Source organism: Bemisia tabaci, chromosome 1 (assembly GCF_918797505.1).
Source record: "Bemisia tabaci chromosome 1, PGI_BMITA_v3".
NCBI classification, from domain to species: Eukaryota; Metazoa; Arthropoda; class Insecta; order Hemiptera; family Aleyrodidae; genus Bemisia; species Bemisia tabaci.
Genome location: NC_092793.1, coordinates 74,013,832 through 74,029,268, shown reverse-complemented (window position 1 = coordinate 74,029,268; position 15,437 = coordinate 74,013,832). Strand labels below are relative to the sequence as shown.

Below are 15,437 nucleotides of genomic sequence, written 5' to 3'. Positions count from 1 at the left end.
CCCTCCCCTCGAGCTTTCACGACTGGAAGCTCCCTCCTCCTCACCGTGCACCATACATCACATCACAAAAGAAAAACGTTAGTCCCGCGTGTATCGGCGCCCTGTCACCCCGAGATTAACGCAAGACGTCGCGGGAATATCAAACGACTGCAGTCCAAACAAAACGATTTTCGGTGATTTATTCACCTCTGATAAGAAAGCCCGGAGGGACGGAATATTTCAATTACTCCCGCGGAAAGTTTATCAGGCCGGCTTGAAAAATCGTCTCGAGGAAGGACCGCGACCCTGGGCAGTTTTTATCTGGGGAGGCGAGGCGTCAAGTGTCACGACCAGGGCCGCCTGCAACCCCTTCAGCGCAGCGTCCCTTGACCGAAAGTCATTTCGCGAGGGGACGCAACGCACCGAACGTTGTCGACGGTCCACCCCCTGAGCGACCCCACCATCCCTGTCCCTGCGATGCGTCTGCCGGGGCTGCACAGTCCGCTGCAGGGATTTATTGGCCCGTGTTACCGAATATGATTTATGTGCTCGCCTCTGTGGAGCCTCCTTCGGGCGCGATTTATTTGGTTTCCTGGTTATCTTCGATACAGCTGTTAATTTATCAAACTGCAATTCCTCGCACGAGGAGATCATTCGTTCATTAATCCAGGGATGAAATGTTTCGTGTAGTTTTCGAGCGTTGCAGGGTTGTCGCTGCAGACTGGGCCTATATCAAGCACTTAGGACCAAAGAGCACCAAACCTAGTTCAGCACCTAAAACTGTATTTTTTTTTCACTGGATGATTTTGTTCGAGCTAAAAGCTTTTGGCCAGGGTGTTTCGACCCGAAGATTTCAAAGGCTGAAGTTCGTATTATGACGCAGTTTTCTAAAAAATAAAATGGATTCGTGCCCTTTCGATCATAATTTGTTTTTCACAATTTTAAGATCCATTAGGCTGCTCTTTTGATCTTGACAGTACAATGGTATAACCACAGAAAACTGTTTGGATGACAGTCGAATGTGGAAAGAGGCAAACTATAGACTTCTTATAAAAAGTCTTTGAATAAATTCATTTTTTCAGTTTTACTCCATTTATTAAAACATTTTTTAGGGGGAGGGGAGGAAAGCACCTCTTTACCCCCAAAAATGTAATTTTTGCCATTTTATTTATTCTCTGGATGTGACTTCGGAGGCACTTTTAATTTGTATAATTTTATCTTCTTCAAAAAGTGCTATCGTGCCCTTTTGATCTCGTATATTTCAAGCAGTCCCGGGTGGGGTCCAAGAGTTGACCATGAAACAATTTAAGAGATCAATCACGAATCAAAATGGTTCTTGGCGAGGGTCTATTGCCGGAGCGTCCCACTTACAATTTATAGGAGGCTTGCTAAAATTGTCAATTTTATGATGATATGTAAAATTAAAGTAACATGGAAGAACTGTCACGACCACTCTCATTCAAATCAGTTGCCTTAAACAAAGAGATGATACGGTTTGAGCGGCTTGAGAGCAGTAATAATTGCGTGAAGCAGTTTGACCTTATTCATTTGTTTATAGCATGGCATCAGTTGATTAAGAGTTCAATTTCCGATGTTTCGCGCTCATTCGAATCAGTCCGCCTTCAACAAAAAGATGATACAATTTGAGTGGCATGGGAGCAGTAATTGTTGCTTACAGTTTTTGACCGCGTATATTTGTTTATAGCAATGGCATCAGTTCATTAAGACAAAAGAACACATTTACTGGGCCTGCATTGGGCTTATTTTACCAACCCGAACGGACCATTGAGACAATGCTGTCTGTCACAGTCTTCATGAGATCGTGGGTGAGGAGGAGGTTTGAAGATGAGAGGGGGTGTGAGAGAAAGTGAAAGAGACGCGCCTTGACGAGGCATGGCGGCGTGCGGATGCAAAGGCTGTCATTAAAAAGGTTGTAATATGGGTAATGCAATAAATAGACGGGCGCATCGCTCGGCAAACAGGTTACGAAAGCGAGGCTATGCGATGCGCTGCGCCCGTGGCACACTCCCGGTCGCGTCTCCTCGCCGACCCGGCGAACCTCGGGCCCCGAACCCCAGACCTCGGTCGTGATAACCCGCAATGCACCGGCCTTTGTTGCCGATTAATTTCAGTCTTTTACGTAGCTCATGGCTAAGGCTAGAGCACGGAATATAGGAAGAGTACAGTCATGTTGCTAATTTTGAGGTTAGGTCATGGAACTCTCAGAGCCTAGAGTCCCTTTATAGAGAGAGTCGAGATAACGCGGCTCATGGATGTCACAAACGGGAATGAAGATTACACAAATCGGACGTTTTTTGTAATCTTTGATCGACCCATTCCCGAATTCCTATCTCTGTTCCCTCTCTCATTCCATTTGTTCCTTGCTGTACCCCCCACTCTCCGCGGTCCATTCCAGTTTATAATCTACCTACTACCTAACCTACATTAAAATATGCCAAATCTGCTCCCTATTTTTTTTCTATACCTACACTGGAAAATAAAGTCGCTTGGATCTAGAGTCCAGACTCTTAAAAATATTTACCAAAAAAAAAATACTCTTGATTCAATCGGAATTTTGCTTAAATCAAAAGGAAATCCGCCTAAATCAAGAGGCTCGGCTCTACAATTCGAGACAAAATCGGATTGAATCAAGAGTATTTTTTCTTGTCAATGTTTTTAAGTCTGGACTCTAGATCCAAGCAACTTTTTTTTTTCAAATGTATCTTCTATTTTCTGCGGTGATTGATCATTTTCATCCCTTTGAGGGTATATGTTCGAGGTCATCCTGATGAATTTTACTCGCGTTTTTTCGGTGCATTGCGGGCAATATTGAGGGTATTTTCAGTAACTATGGCAAGGAGGTGGACGACTCAGCACGTACACGTACGGTGCCCTCGCGACATGGAGACATAGGGACATGGGGTCGTCGCGTCGCGTCAAGTATAGGTTTCCGACCAAAATTAAGGGCTGTGCTTCCTCTATGTCTGCAAGAAACTCGATTATTACGTGAGCATATTCGCAAGCCACTCTGCCGAATACTATACTGCATATCTGCTTTTAATAAAGGAATGCATTTGCAGAATAGGTAAGGCGAGCTATTACGACAACAGGAATAGTTGAAATGTTTAACATCTTAGAGACTAAATCAGTGCAATAATTGAAACCAAAATTTCATAGTTTCATTTTTAAGATACTATAAAATTCTCTCTTCCTGCTTCTACACAACAAGGGACTTTGTTCCTCAGCTCCTTTTGCTGATGATTCTATCAAACATGGTGGCATTGCCAAACTGAGGTCGGTCATGAAATTAAGAGAGGGGTTGAGGTTTTTGGAGGAAAGCGTTTTCTTTGAATGCGGACTTTCCAAAATCTCAAAAAGTGCTCCAAACCTTCAAGACCGCAACTTTTAAAAATTCCCGATATTTATTGTCATTTTAAAGAAAAACAAAGAAATTTATGACCTCATAACATTTATATGATATTCAAAACAGGTTGAAGATAAACAATTAAACTTCGTTCGTCAGTATTCCTTTCAACGAATGAAAGATGCCATAAAATCTGTTTCATTGCAAATCGAAATAGGTGTTTTTAACCTGTTAGCATATGATTCGTGACGCTAATGTATTACATGCCTCTGTGATTAGAATTTTTTCCAACCTCACAAGTTCTCTCTAACTCTACTGAGAGTCATAATTCCTCCAATTTGTCTCAGGCACTACAAATTAAAAATACATCATTAAAGACTTATTGTATAATATAGATATTATTGAAATTCTCATCGGATAAAGAGCCAACACACACGCGAAAGACGGCAATTTACATGACCATCATCCTACAAAAGGTTATTACTCTCATCTACTAGGATTTGACCGGAACGAGCTTGCTTCTTGTGCTTCTGGACAACGAGGTTACCAAGTGCTACGGGATCGCCTCTATACCGGAGCCTCTCCAATAGGGTCACGTAGCGCTTGAAGCCCTCGAGGTTAAACCTGCACTTGCACTTGGTCTTCTTGCACTTGCCTATGCTCCAGGGGCCCCCGCCGTATATTGGAGCGGAGATACCGTAGGTGTCGTCGCAGAGGTGCTGGCAAGCGGCGTGGTCGGCCGGGGTAGGGTGTTTGTTCCGACAAGGGTTGGCGCCTTGGAGCTGGGGGTTGTATTCGGACTCATGGGAGGCGGTGGAGCCCGCAAAGGAAGGCTGCGCCGTCAAGGACCCTGCACGGGGGGGCGGCGCTGGCATGTTGCGCGAGGAGGACCCGGGGGCTGGCGCGGGGAGTAAGGTGCTTCTGGAAGGTAACGAGGTCAGGCTGACGTTCAGGGTAGACGACGGTCCTGCTCCCTGGTCACCTTGCAACGACGCTGAACGTGGTGGTGGCGGCGATGAAGGGCGTGATGAAGGGCGCGATGAAGGGCGTGATGGTGGAAGACGCAATGGTGAGTTAGAGCGTCTTCCGCGATTGCTCCTACCATGCCCTGAGGGTTCTGCCGCTGTAAAATCGAGACATTCCTCATTAAAAATGTATGTTTTGCTTTAAAAAAAATTATCTGCTTTTTTACAAAGGCCAGGGCCGGATTAAGGGGGCGGCCATATGGGCCGCGGCCCATGGCGGCAAAATTAGGGGGCGGCAAATTTTGCAATTGTTTTAAATGCAGGTACAGAAAAATCGGATTCAGAAAAGATTACAAACAAGAAAAGGTGACAAAATCTCTCATGTCCTGAGAGTTCATTAATTTCTAATTTTGTCGCATTTCGGTGATACAAAAGACTGCGCACCTTTAATTGGTTGAGTTAAGAGGGAAACCTAACACGTAATTTGGCCTGGAGCGGCGCGGCGCAAAGAGAAATGATGACGAGGGCTTGAGATGAAATGGGAAAGCCCTCGACGCGGCGGTCGGCATGTAACATATATATTAGCGCCTACGAGACTGCATGAATACTTCACGCATTGCGTCAAACACAGTACGGTCAACAGCGGTCGGCGAGGCGTGAAACGCACAGTGCCTACAAGACTACATGAATACTTCACGCATTGACCAAACACAATGTGGTCAGCGCGGCACGGCGGTGGAAGTTAAAACTATTAAACCACATTTATGTTTGTTCTTTCTTAATTTTTTAGTTCATTTCTTACAAATGAAAGCCTTGTCCACACAGAGATAGGTTTATAGAACTGAACTTTCGCGCGAAGTTCCGTGAACTTTTGCTAGTAGTGTTGACAGGGCTTACGTAAAAATGTGTCCAACACGAGTGAACGCGTCCTATGCACCCTTCTCCCTCCGGCACGTTCACCTGATGGTTTTTATTGATGTTTCAAAATGAATGCGAGAAGAGGGCGGCAAAATACAGGCGGCCCATGGCGGAAAGTAGGTAAATCCGGCTATGTCAAAGGCTCTAACTATTTCTTCCAAAATAGAATTTATATAGAAGGGTTCAGTGTTTTAGTGTAGAAAAACAAAAACACAAAAAAAGGTGGCTCTTATACTGTAAGTAACATGAGAGTAGGATAGTGTTAGGTCCACACTATTCTTCGGGGGAGGGGAGGGGGATCAAGACAAGAAAAAACGAAGAAAATTTACTTATTATTTATTAACAAAACAACTTTAGGTGCAAACAATTAGAGACGAGGCAAACCACCTCATCAGATGCGAAACTTCAAAAATTATTTAAAAGGGTAAAAAGTTCCGACCTTTCTGTCTTGGACTTCCGATCGAATGATGAAAAGGTGAAAATAAAACCAACCTGGGGTAATTTCTACTACGATGTTGAGTGACATGCACTACGTTGTGGTGCCCACTATGCTCTGAACCATTGTAGATATTACCATGCACGAGTTGATATTACTTGTACACTTTCATGACCGCACACTCAAGTCACGCATTAAAAAATGAGTAAACAAATGTACCTCCTTTTGATCATCCCATCAAATCAATGCGCATATTTACAGAGGATACGAAAACCGCGTCAAAAGTTCGTTGAAGGTAAAATATTTATCAATGTTAATTCTCTTAATTCTAAATCTTCATTAAAATTGTGACATTGAATAACTGGCTTAATTCAATCATGAATCAATCAATGAATTAAGCCAGTTATTCAATGTCACAATTTTAATGGGTACGTGCTTGAATGTGACAAATAATAAACAGCAGAATAGACCACGATGGCGAGATTTGAACTTTAATATTATTTTTTCATAACGTAAATCAAAATTTTATGTGATGAACCGACGTATACGATGAGGCACTAGGAATAAAACTTTCCAGCAAAAAATACAGAGGCTTTGTGTATTATAATTTCCCGTTTGAAAAAAGGAAGTGTATTTTCTGAAAACCTTAACTTTGTACGCGCTATTCTGTTAGAAACAAGACAGTATATATAAAGGTCTGTACAAACGTAAAGTTACGTTTTAGTTTCTGATGGTTATTTATTATAATGCTTCAAATATTTAGCTTGAATGAGAAATGCTTTAAAAACGGCTCCTTTATAGTTAAAAGTACAAGCAAACATGAAAAATGTAGAGTGGAAGGGAGGGGAAGGAAGGGAGGGAGGTGACTAAAAGTTAGTGTCAATCCTAAATAATCAAGGGGAAAGGAAATTACTAACTCCTGATAAAATCAGAAATAGCTATAGCACATTTAAACAATTATCTCAATTCCCTCTCAAAAAAAGTAACTAAATATTCTAAGCAATTTTATTAATTGGAGGAATACTAAGGGGTAGAGAATTTTTACCTTGCATTCCTGGTGTGAAATTTTGTTGTGTTGATTTCCAATAATTATTTCGGGCATTTACTCAGCCATTTTCAGGTATTCTATTTTTTTAGCATATCTGAAGATGGCTGAGTATAAGGCCAAAACGATCATTGTTAAATCAGCACAACAAAATTTCTTATCAGGAATACAAGGTAAAGAGTCTCTCTACTCAAACTCAATAACATGAACCCTGATCAAGTTAAATTCTTCCAACGTCTAACAGCATGGAATACCAAGGACATGTAAGTAATCGTTGTTCGAATCAAATCTGAACTTACATTGCAAAATAATATTCATTAATCAATGGTTGCTTACGTTTTAGAAGAAACATCAGTAATAACACTGCAAGATACCATTTGGCTGACGATCCTAAAATATCCACTAACTTTTTCCAAACCGTTAAATCATGTCCGTCACCTCCGAGTGGTTTGTAAAATCTGTGAGCTCAGACATTCTGCGTTCGGCTTTTTACGAAAGGAAAAGCCATGTTGAAGAAACATGAAAAGCATAACCGACTCACATATTTCTGCTGAAACGTTATAATGAGTTTGTTGCACGCAACAGCTTCAGCCAACTGAACAGACTATGACATAAAAAATCGCACCTGCAAACCAATCTGCAGAGGAGCATCGTGTGTGAAAAACTCCTAGACGCATTTGCACACTACTCTCGCAGTTTTCCTTTTTTTTAAAAAGCTATGTCGTCCAATTTTATATTTTGTCATTGTCTCTGGACTTTTAGCATGACTCGAATGTCATGCTTCTGTAATGGGTTTTATTGAACTCCGGCTTTCGTTTTGGTAATTCCATGTCTATTCTCTGTGTGCCAATGTGAAATTGCAAATTCATTTTGACAACAGGTTTTGACGACTTTCAGACGACAGGGTCACTGACTCAATTCTTTCGTCTGACTTTGCGAGAAAGCAAATGTTCTGCGGCAATGGGTTCTGTTGCACACAAGAGATATAGCAAACTAAATACACTTTTTACGGGTAACTTCGCTCGAAAATCACACGGGAAAAAAATATTTGCTAGAATAGCAAAAAAATAGTTTTCGATTTCTGCAATTTTCTTTTTTTTTTCGCTAAAGTGCCCACCCTCGTGGCGAGAATGACAATACGATTTGCAAAAATAGTAATTTTATTGTGCGAAAATAGCAAATTATAGTTTTGCTTTTCTTACTAATTATTTTAAAATCTGCTAATTCGTGGATATACTAGCAATTTCATATTCAACATTTTTTTATTTTGCTTTCCCAGAAAAAAATTGGTTTTGCTGTTTTACCACCCCCATTGCAAGTCCCATTTTTAGCAACATAAAATTTTTATTTTACCCACCCTGGTGGGTATACAGCAATGTTCTTTCCGAGCACGTTGGGCATATAAAAAAGTATGAAATCTGCTACTTAGCGCGCAATCTGCGTAGTTCGTAACCAGTGGCGTGGCATGCTTTGCGATATATCGATTGTTACGCCATTTAAATCTATAGAAAAGGATCGATAAACAGGGTGTTCGCAACGAACACCTTAATAATCGATTCTTCACCATAGGTTTAGAAGGCAGAACAATCGATACATCGCAATTCACGCCACGCCACTGTTCATAACGCGCTTTTTCAAGTTCCCCGCGTCTTTCTTTCTTTTTTAAAAGTGTTTTTTGCCGTCATGCTCAATGTGAGATGAGTCTTACCTATGCACAGGGACTAGCATGACTCGACTAATGTAAAAGGTCCGAGTGGAATGCTCTGCTAAGGGGTCCGGGCCTGTACGGAGCGGAGGAAAGGAGGGAAGGGGGGAGGGCGGTCAGGAAGACAAAGTTCGCACCTAGTGCTCCTGACTAATTTTGAACAATCTTCAACCGTTAGACGTAAACTTGGTCAAAAAATACGAAAAATACCAGTGCATCTGAGGACCTGAAAAGTAGAGAATTTGTCAAGGAATTTCTTAGCATCAGGAAGAATCTTGGAAAATGTCGTACCTAAACCTGACTTCGAGCTGAAGTCAGATTGCCCTCAGTTTTGAGTGTAGGCAACACGAGTTCTCACATGATTGAATAGTGGCATCACTCTTAGATGTATCGATTGCTCGAAGAAAAGAGGAAGGAAACGTGGTGTGTGGAGCGGTGACTTTACCTCACTGTCTGGGTTCCTTCAGTTTTCAGTGTAGGCAACCCGAGCGCCTACGAGGCCGAATAGTGGTATCACTCTTAGATTTTACGATTGCTCGAGGGATAAAACAGAAATAATTCACCGAGCGTCCAGCCCGGACGTTTGGCGTGTAGCGGTGCCTTTATCTTGTATTGTTTATTCTGTGCGCGATATTTCACTACATATCACTTGAAATCGCTCAGTGGGTATAGATTTATATTCCTAAGTTGCCGTATTTGTGTATAGAGGTATATACGAGAATGAAGATGTTGCATGTGTGAGGAATTTGCGATTTGACTGTTGATTCTTATGTAAAAGTTTGCAAAAAACACGATGGTGCCACTGGTTTTCTCTGAAATTAACTCCCAAGCTCAAAAAAAGCTCTCAAGTTGAGGCCAAAATGGAGGGGATATCCCACGCTATTCTGAGAACCCACCTCTACATCAAAACAAACTCTCCATGCAAAGATGGGGAGCAAATACATTGACATGGCTGCCACTTTATTTGGGGACTCCAAAACTGAAAACACGGCAACCCTGCTAATGTATTTACTCCCTATCTTTGCATGGAGAGTTCGTTAGGATGTAGAGGTGGACTCTCAGGATAGCGTGGGATATCCCCTCCATTTTGGCCTCAACTTGAGAGCTTTTTTTGAGCTTGGGAGTTAATTTCAGAGAAAACCAGCGGCCACATCGTGTTTCTCGCGAACTTCTACTTAAAAATCAACAGTCCAAACGCAAATTCCTCTCACATGCAACATCTCCATTGCCGTATTTGTGTATCGAGGTATATGTGCATACGAGACTTAAGAGGCAAATATACATTTTGTGTGTATTCAGGGCCAGGCCCCTAATTTTCCCTCGGTTGGGCCTGCTTCATCCTCGCAAGTAGTAGTTTTTACTCAACCCAGGGAAATTTTTACTCTCTCTGCAGGCTGATTATTGAAATTGATAGACAAAGCAATAGACAAAGAAGACAAAAAGGATTTGGAGGGATCCTATTGGTAGAAGCGGGTGTTTGCAATGGACAAAGAAGGTAGGTAATAGACTAACTAACGGCAACCCACGAGAGACCCGACAGTTAGTCTATCATTTTCCCCCTTAGTCTATGAGAACCACCCATTTCAACCAATAGGATTGCTTTATACCTCCTATGTCTTCTTTGTCTATAGCTTTGTCTATCAATTTCAATAATCGGTCCGCTGGGAGAGTTTCGTGATTGAAGATGCGTAGATCGTGCTTAGCACCAGGATCGTCGCGAGTTGGATGGTTTTTAGCAGGTGAGAGAGTGACGTGACGCATCGATGCAGCTCATCCGGACCGGTGAGTGATGTACCCGCGCCATGCCGCACCGCACCGTCGGAAATTAATAGCTTCCCCGGCGTCCCGTCACAGCGCTGCGGTCGCGCTTTTATGGGGTTCAAACTTCGGTAGGAAGTCATGAAACATGAAACACAAAGCGGTTCCTGGGAATCCAAGTCCCGTGTTTTATGGAGGATTTTAGTGCCTTCGTGCGCTCACTGAGACATCTTTTAATTTCTCTCCTTTTTCGTCTTTCAATATTTCTCGCTCGAGCGGTGATTAAAAGAAAATCGCCGTTTAAGAGCGGAGCCGCCGCGTATGGAATGCATCGGAACGTACGAAATTAAACGGCGATCCTGAAGATGGAAGGGGTAGAACGACTTGAAGTTAGATTTCTGACGGGGTTTCTCCCTGACTTAAGAAAGATGCGGGTCGTAAATTAAGGTCCACCTGGTGCATGGATGCCTAAAAAATAGCACTAGAATAAAACATGAGAAATATCACTAGACCTATGGAAGTGTATCCTTTGTATCAAGAACAATTATGTATAAATTGAATAAAACGAATGAAGATATACAGATTGAATTGATAAACTACTATTCATCTGTTACCGTCCATAAAAAGAGCAAACTCGATGCCTTTATGACTCGGAACTAAAATATTGAAACTGTACCGAAGACATCATTTCGAGACAAAAAAAATACTTGAAAATATTGGACCAAACCAGATTTTCAGTGGTGTAAAGTGTACAGGTTGAAAAAACGAGCTTGTGCGGAAAAAATATTTTTGAAATTCTAAACTGCCATGCTCAGGGCCAAAAATTGCCAAATTCTAACGTAACCCTGCAACTTCTACTGGTAAAAACCCCGCCTCTCCCCTGATGTAATTTCGTAACTGATTTTATAGTTAAGCTCTATTATTCATAAAACTCTATGTGTTTCAGAGGTCACGTTAAAATGCAAATACGCCTTTACGTTAGAGAATTGACGGAATGTACCAAACTGTTCGCAAATTATTCTTTACGATGGTGACCAGAGTTTTTTAATGAAATTTCAAAATCCAATTTCGACCCAACTTGTTAAAAATCGCTCTACTAAAAATTTCTTCCTCGTGATCTGAAGCAATTTTTCTTGTGGGAAACAGTGGAAAATAAAAGGTCGAATGGGACGTCATTTTTAACTTTTATCGTCGAGTTTGACTTATTGCGAGATCGCTTTAAATGTCGGGAGTTAACACTTCGAACACAGACAAACAAAAATCACTAAGTAGACGATAATATGACTCCTGTATGAGCAAAATATATGTACGTTGAAGCACCCTCATAGTCGACGTATTTACGTCTGCTTGGTGGTTTCATCGTTTGCGTCCGGAGTTTAAAACCTTTGAAATTTAGAGGGATCTCGCGGAAAACCAAACTCGATGATAAATGATAAAAAAAAATTCTGTATAGGGTACATACGAATATTAAAGTAATTTAAATTTTGCTTCAAAATGGAAACAATTTTTGTAATATTTTAGGAACACACATACAGCTAAAATATTTCCATATGCATATACTTTTCAAAAGCATGCAGGTTTGAGTGCACCTAAATGAACTAATCATAGGATCAAGGGCTTGCGTGCGCACGGGAGTGGGTGCTACTTCAGACGACAAAAAGGCTATTTATTTAAAGTGAGCCGAACCGAAAGAACTTGTTTTATATACCTTTTCAACCTTATATTACCCGGAATATACCTTTTCCTAGAGGAAAGAGCAAGAGTGCTAGCTGCATTATTCCTGAAACATTGAAAAAAAAAAAACTGTGTAGGTCTCCAAATTCCTGGAAGTTCGTTATTACTTCAATCAATGCAAAGTCAAATCACGGGCGCCCGGGTTTTTTTTTTTTTTTTTTTTTTTTTTTTTTTTTTTTTTTTTTTTTTTTGTGAGACTTTTTCCACTGAATTTTCCTGCTGGAAGAATATGACCTTGTTTTTTCCCCATTATACACTGTCGTCCTCAGACGAAGGTACGTAACTCCATTCCCAAGGTTGCAGAATCGACTCAAATACGATTCCCTTTTTACGATAATACGATTATTCAGTTCTATCTAAAAGTCTATTGGTTTTTAGCTTGTAATCCGTAGAAAAATCACTGCAATTTTTAGTCAGTAATTCCCAGAAGTTTTTCAGTGCATATAAAATTTGCAAAGGGACAATTTTGCAGCGATGAAATGTAAGTAGTTACATCCTTTCTGCACGGGTAACAACAATATGTTTATCCCAGAAAATCATGTATTTTTCTTTCTTCAAAACTAGGTATTTTTCAAGCTAAAAATAGACTTAAAAACATCTATCTACAAGCACGGGTTAATATCCTCCGATTTGGCTCAAAATTGGCTAAATCTTGGCCCTTTTTAATCAAATAGATAAATTCTGAGGGGCCGGACCAAAAACATTCTTGTAAAAACTTTACCCATGTATAATTGGGCCACCTTGTTGCAGCAATAATAATTGCTACAAAGTGTATCCGCCATTAGACATTTTACATTAAATGTATACTCCGGGAGTTTTTTGGGACCATTCTGTGCCCTAATTGTGAAACACGATTTAAATTTTTACTCTTGCGAAAGTGGCTTATATTCGTCAATAGACAATGTGCATGCGGTCGAACTGGTTTGCATCACGAGCTCAAAAATACTTCGTCCATTTTTTCTCCTTTTATAATTCCTGATACCTAAGTTTGATTTTCATCTTATGTTTGCAGTGCAAACCTAAGTTTATTTTCCCTTCAGTAAAAATATTATATCATCACATACTCTACCTTGCTGATGTAGAGCTTAGTATGCGTTTGAAGAATAGACTTTCCGAGAAAATCTACTTCAATCTTGACTCGATTACAAGGTGTTTGGTGAACCGGTCACGTGCTTATCCTTGTTTGTCGCACGTTTATATAGTTCAATTTTCCTTATAATTTTGGCATATAGTTGTGTTCCTCCAAACACATAGAGTAATAATTAAAAATAAAACGACGCAGGAAAAATTCTATTTTCCCTTTACATCGCGTGCTCCTTCTTGGCAAGGCAGACCGTCTAGACTATCATACTTTCAATCACAGACTCATCGTTTTTCAAGTAGAGGAAAAACACCAGTCCCAAGCCTCACTTTCAGACGACAGCTTACTTTTTGTTCTGTTCGATAAAATCCGCTCGCTTTTAGATTTTCGAGACGAGTGCAAGAAGGGAACAGAATACGAGACTAGAAAAAAGTCTTTTGATTTTCAGCCTGGAATATAGAGTTGTTTTAGGTAGTTTGCTTACACAACTACGACGCAACTACACTTGGCTTTCGAAACATGAGGTCACTATCAGAGTATATCTACAGCCATTACAAGAAAGTCAAGGACATCCAGATAATTTATGAATCTTTAATAATTGAAGTGTCTAATTATGCAAGAGAACACCACAGAGTTTTGTCAAAGGCTGTTAAAACAGCAGCATAAATAAAAAGCGATGAGAAAAAAAACTGGGGGAACATGAAATACCATCACTCTTATCCGTCAAAGCCGTCTATTAAGGGCGGAGCTTCCGAAATGAACGCCTCCGATCAAATGGGGGTGAATGCATAAAGAATTAAAATGAGAGATACATGCCCATGAATTATGTATTCGACCAAACTGTGGCGTCTTTCATTATCGGGAATAATCGCGTGAATCAAGCTGAAACCCCCATCGCATACGCGTTTTTGCGCAGCGCGGCGGCACTCACATGCAAATTAGTTTGCCGAATACAACGTCTCGGTCAGCGCGCAAGCAGGAAGAAAAAATCGTTTAAAAAGTCGCGATCGACCGAAACTGATACCTGTGAATAAATCTTTATTTATGACGAGAGGAGGATCTCGACACCTAGTTTTTTTGTGAACATAAAAAACCACTCCAAATTTAGAGAGACCTTTCGATTTTAAGATTTCAGCAAAGCTATTATGAGATTTTTTTCGCGTTACACTTATACCGCCGATTTTATTGTTTCCCGTCCGGTTTCGATCACTATCTATGATGATTTTTCCCCAATTTAAGGAAAATTATGTCTAATGACGATCTTTGATCTTTTGATTTGATGTCAGGCCGCTTGTGCTGAAGTATTCAAATCTGCTCTAATGAGAGAAAGTTATTGATGACCCACGGGCACTAAATATAGGAAGGGAAAATACATGGCAAAAACTAAGGAGGCAATTTGACTTATAAACCCGAGTATAAATTGCCTTATTCTGCAAATAAATGCTTTAGACTGCTATAGATTTTACCCTAAACTATTTTTTCCATCTCTGTTTCGCAGTTTTATTCGTGGAATATGTGCACGTGTTTTTGTAAAGTAGTGAGATCTAGGCGAATTAAAACTCTCATCAAGATTCTATCTCTAATGATGTAAGAATCTGTTGATCTATATAGTCGATCTAAGGAAACTGATTTGCTGAGGAGCAATTCTGGCATTCTGTGTCCAAAAAGGTGTTCAACGAGTGGGACACCTGTATGAAAAAATGATGGACAAATGGGCCTCATGGGGGCCCTCACGATAAATAAACATACCGGTTACCCTGAGTGCATTAAATTAAGTGAAAAGGGGTTGTTACAAACATTTGACGTGTGTCATCTGCTGCACCTATTACCACCTTCATCATTAAGGAGGTTCATATTGATAAGTGTTTCTTTCAAATTTCATGCATATGATTGACTTCAAAACTGAGTCAATACGCCTAAATGTGTAGTCAGTTCACGGTAAAGTAAGACACGAAGTATCATTGTCTGCGCATTTGAATCATGTACATGCAATGTCCGTCACGTGTTTCATTTTACAAGAGCCTCATGAAGCTCACGATGACGAGACAATGAGAAGTGGATCCCCCCGTAGTTCTAATGGGCCTGTTGTAAACTTCAGTTAGAGCAAAAATAAAGGTTGATTCTTGTAGAAAATGGTCCAAAAGTGACAATGAGCGCATCGGAAAAGTCAGAAATGCACTTCTAACCTCCTAATCTGCGTAAAAATTATTCCTTTTTTTAAGCTTCCCGCTTCCAAAACGACACTACGTGACACATAGGAACATTTTGCAAGAGGAATCGTCTCATCCAACCCTTGCACACTAGGATGTTACGAAAAATGGACGTATTTCTGTCAAACCGAACTATGTGCCATATGACATGAGCCCTGTTATGCATATATTCTTGTGGGTGTCAGGGCTCATGTCTTAATGCACATAGTTCCGTTTGGCAGAAATACGTTCATATTCAACAT

The 15,437-nt window shown here is 40.6% G+C and overlaps 1 protein-coding gene across 1 annotated transcript; it reads right to left on the bottom strand.

The window, feature by feature from the left end:
* Positions 1-3,444: 3,444 nt before the first annotated feature.
* On the bottom strand, positions 3,445-7,113 carry LOC140226094 (uncharacterized). Its single transcript, XM_072306578.1, has 2 exons — positions 7,044-7,113; positions 3,445-4,466 (listed from the first exon to the last, which is right to left on the bottom strand). Exons 1-2 carry the CDS (start codon positions 7,057-7,059, stop codon positions 3,811-3,813), a joined length of 672 nt encoding a protein of 223 aa, XP_072162679.1. The 5' UTR covers positions 7,060-7,113; the 3' UTR covers positions 3,445-3,810.
* Positions 7,114-15,437: the final 8,324 nt, after the last annotated feature.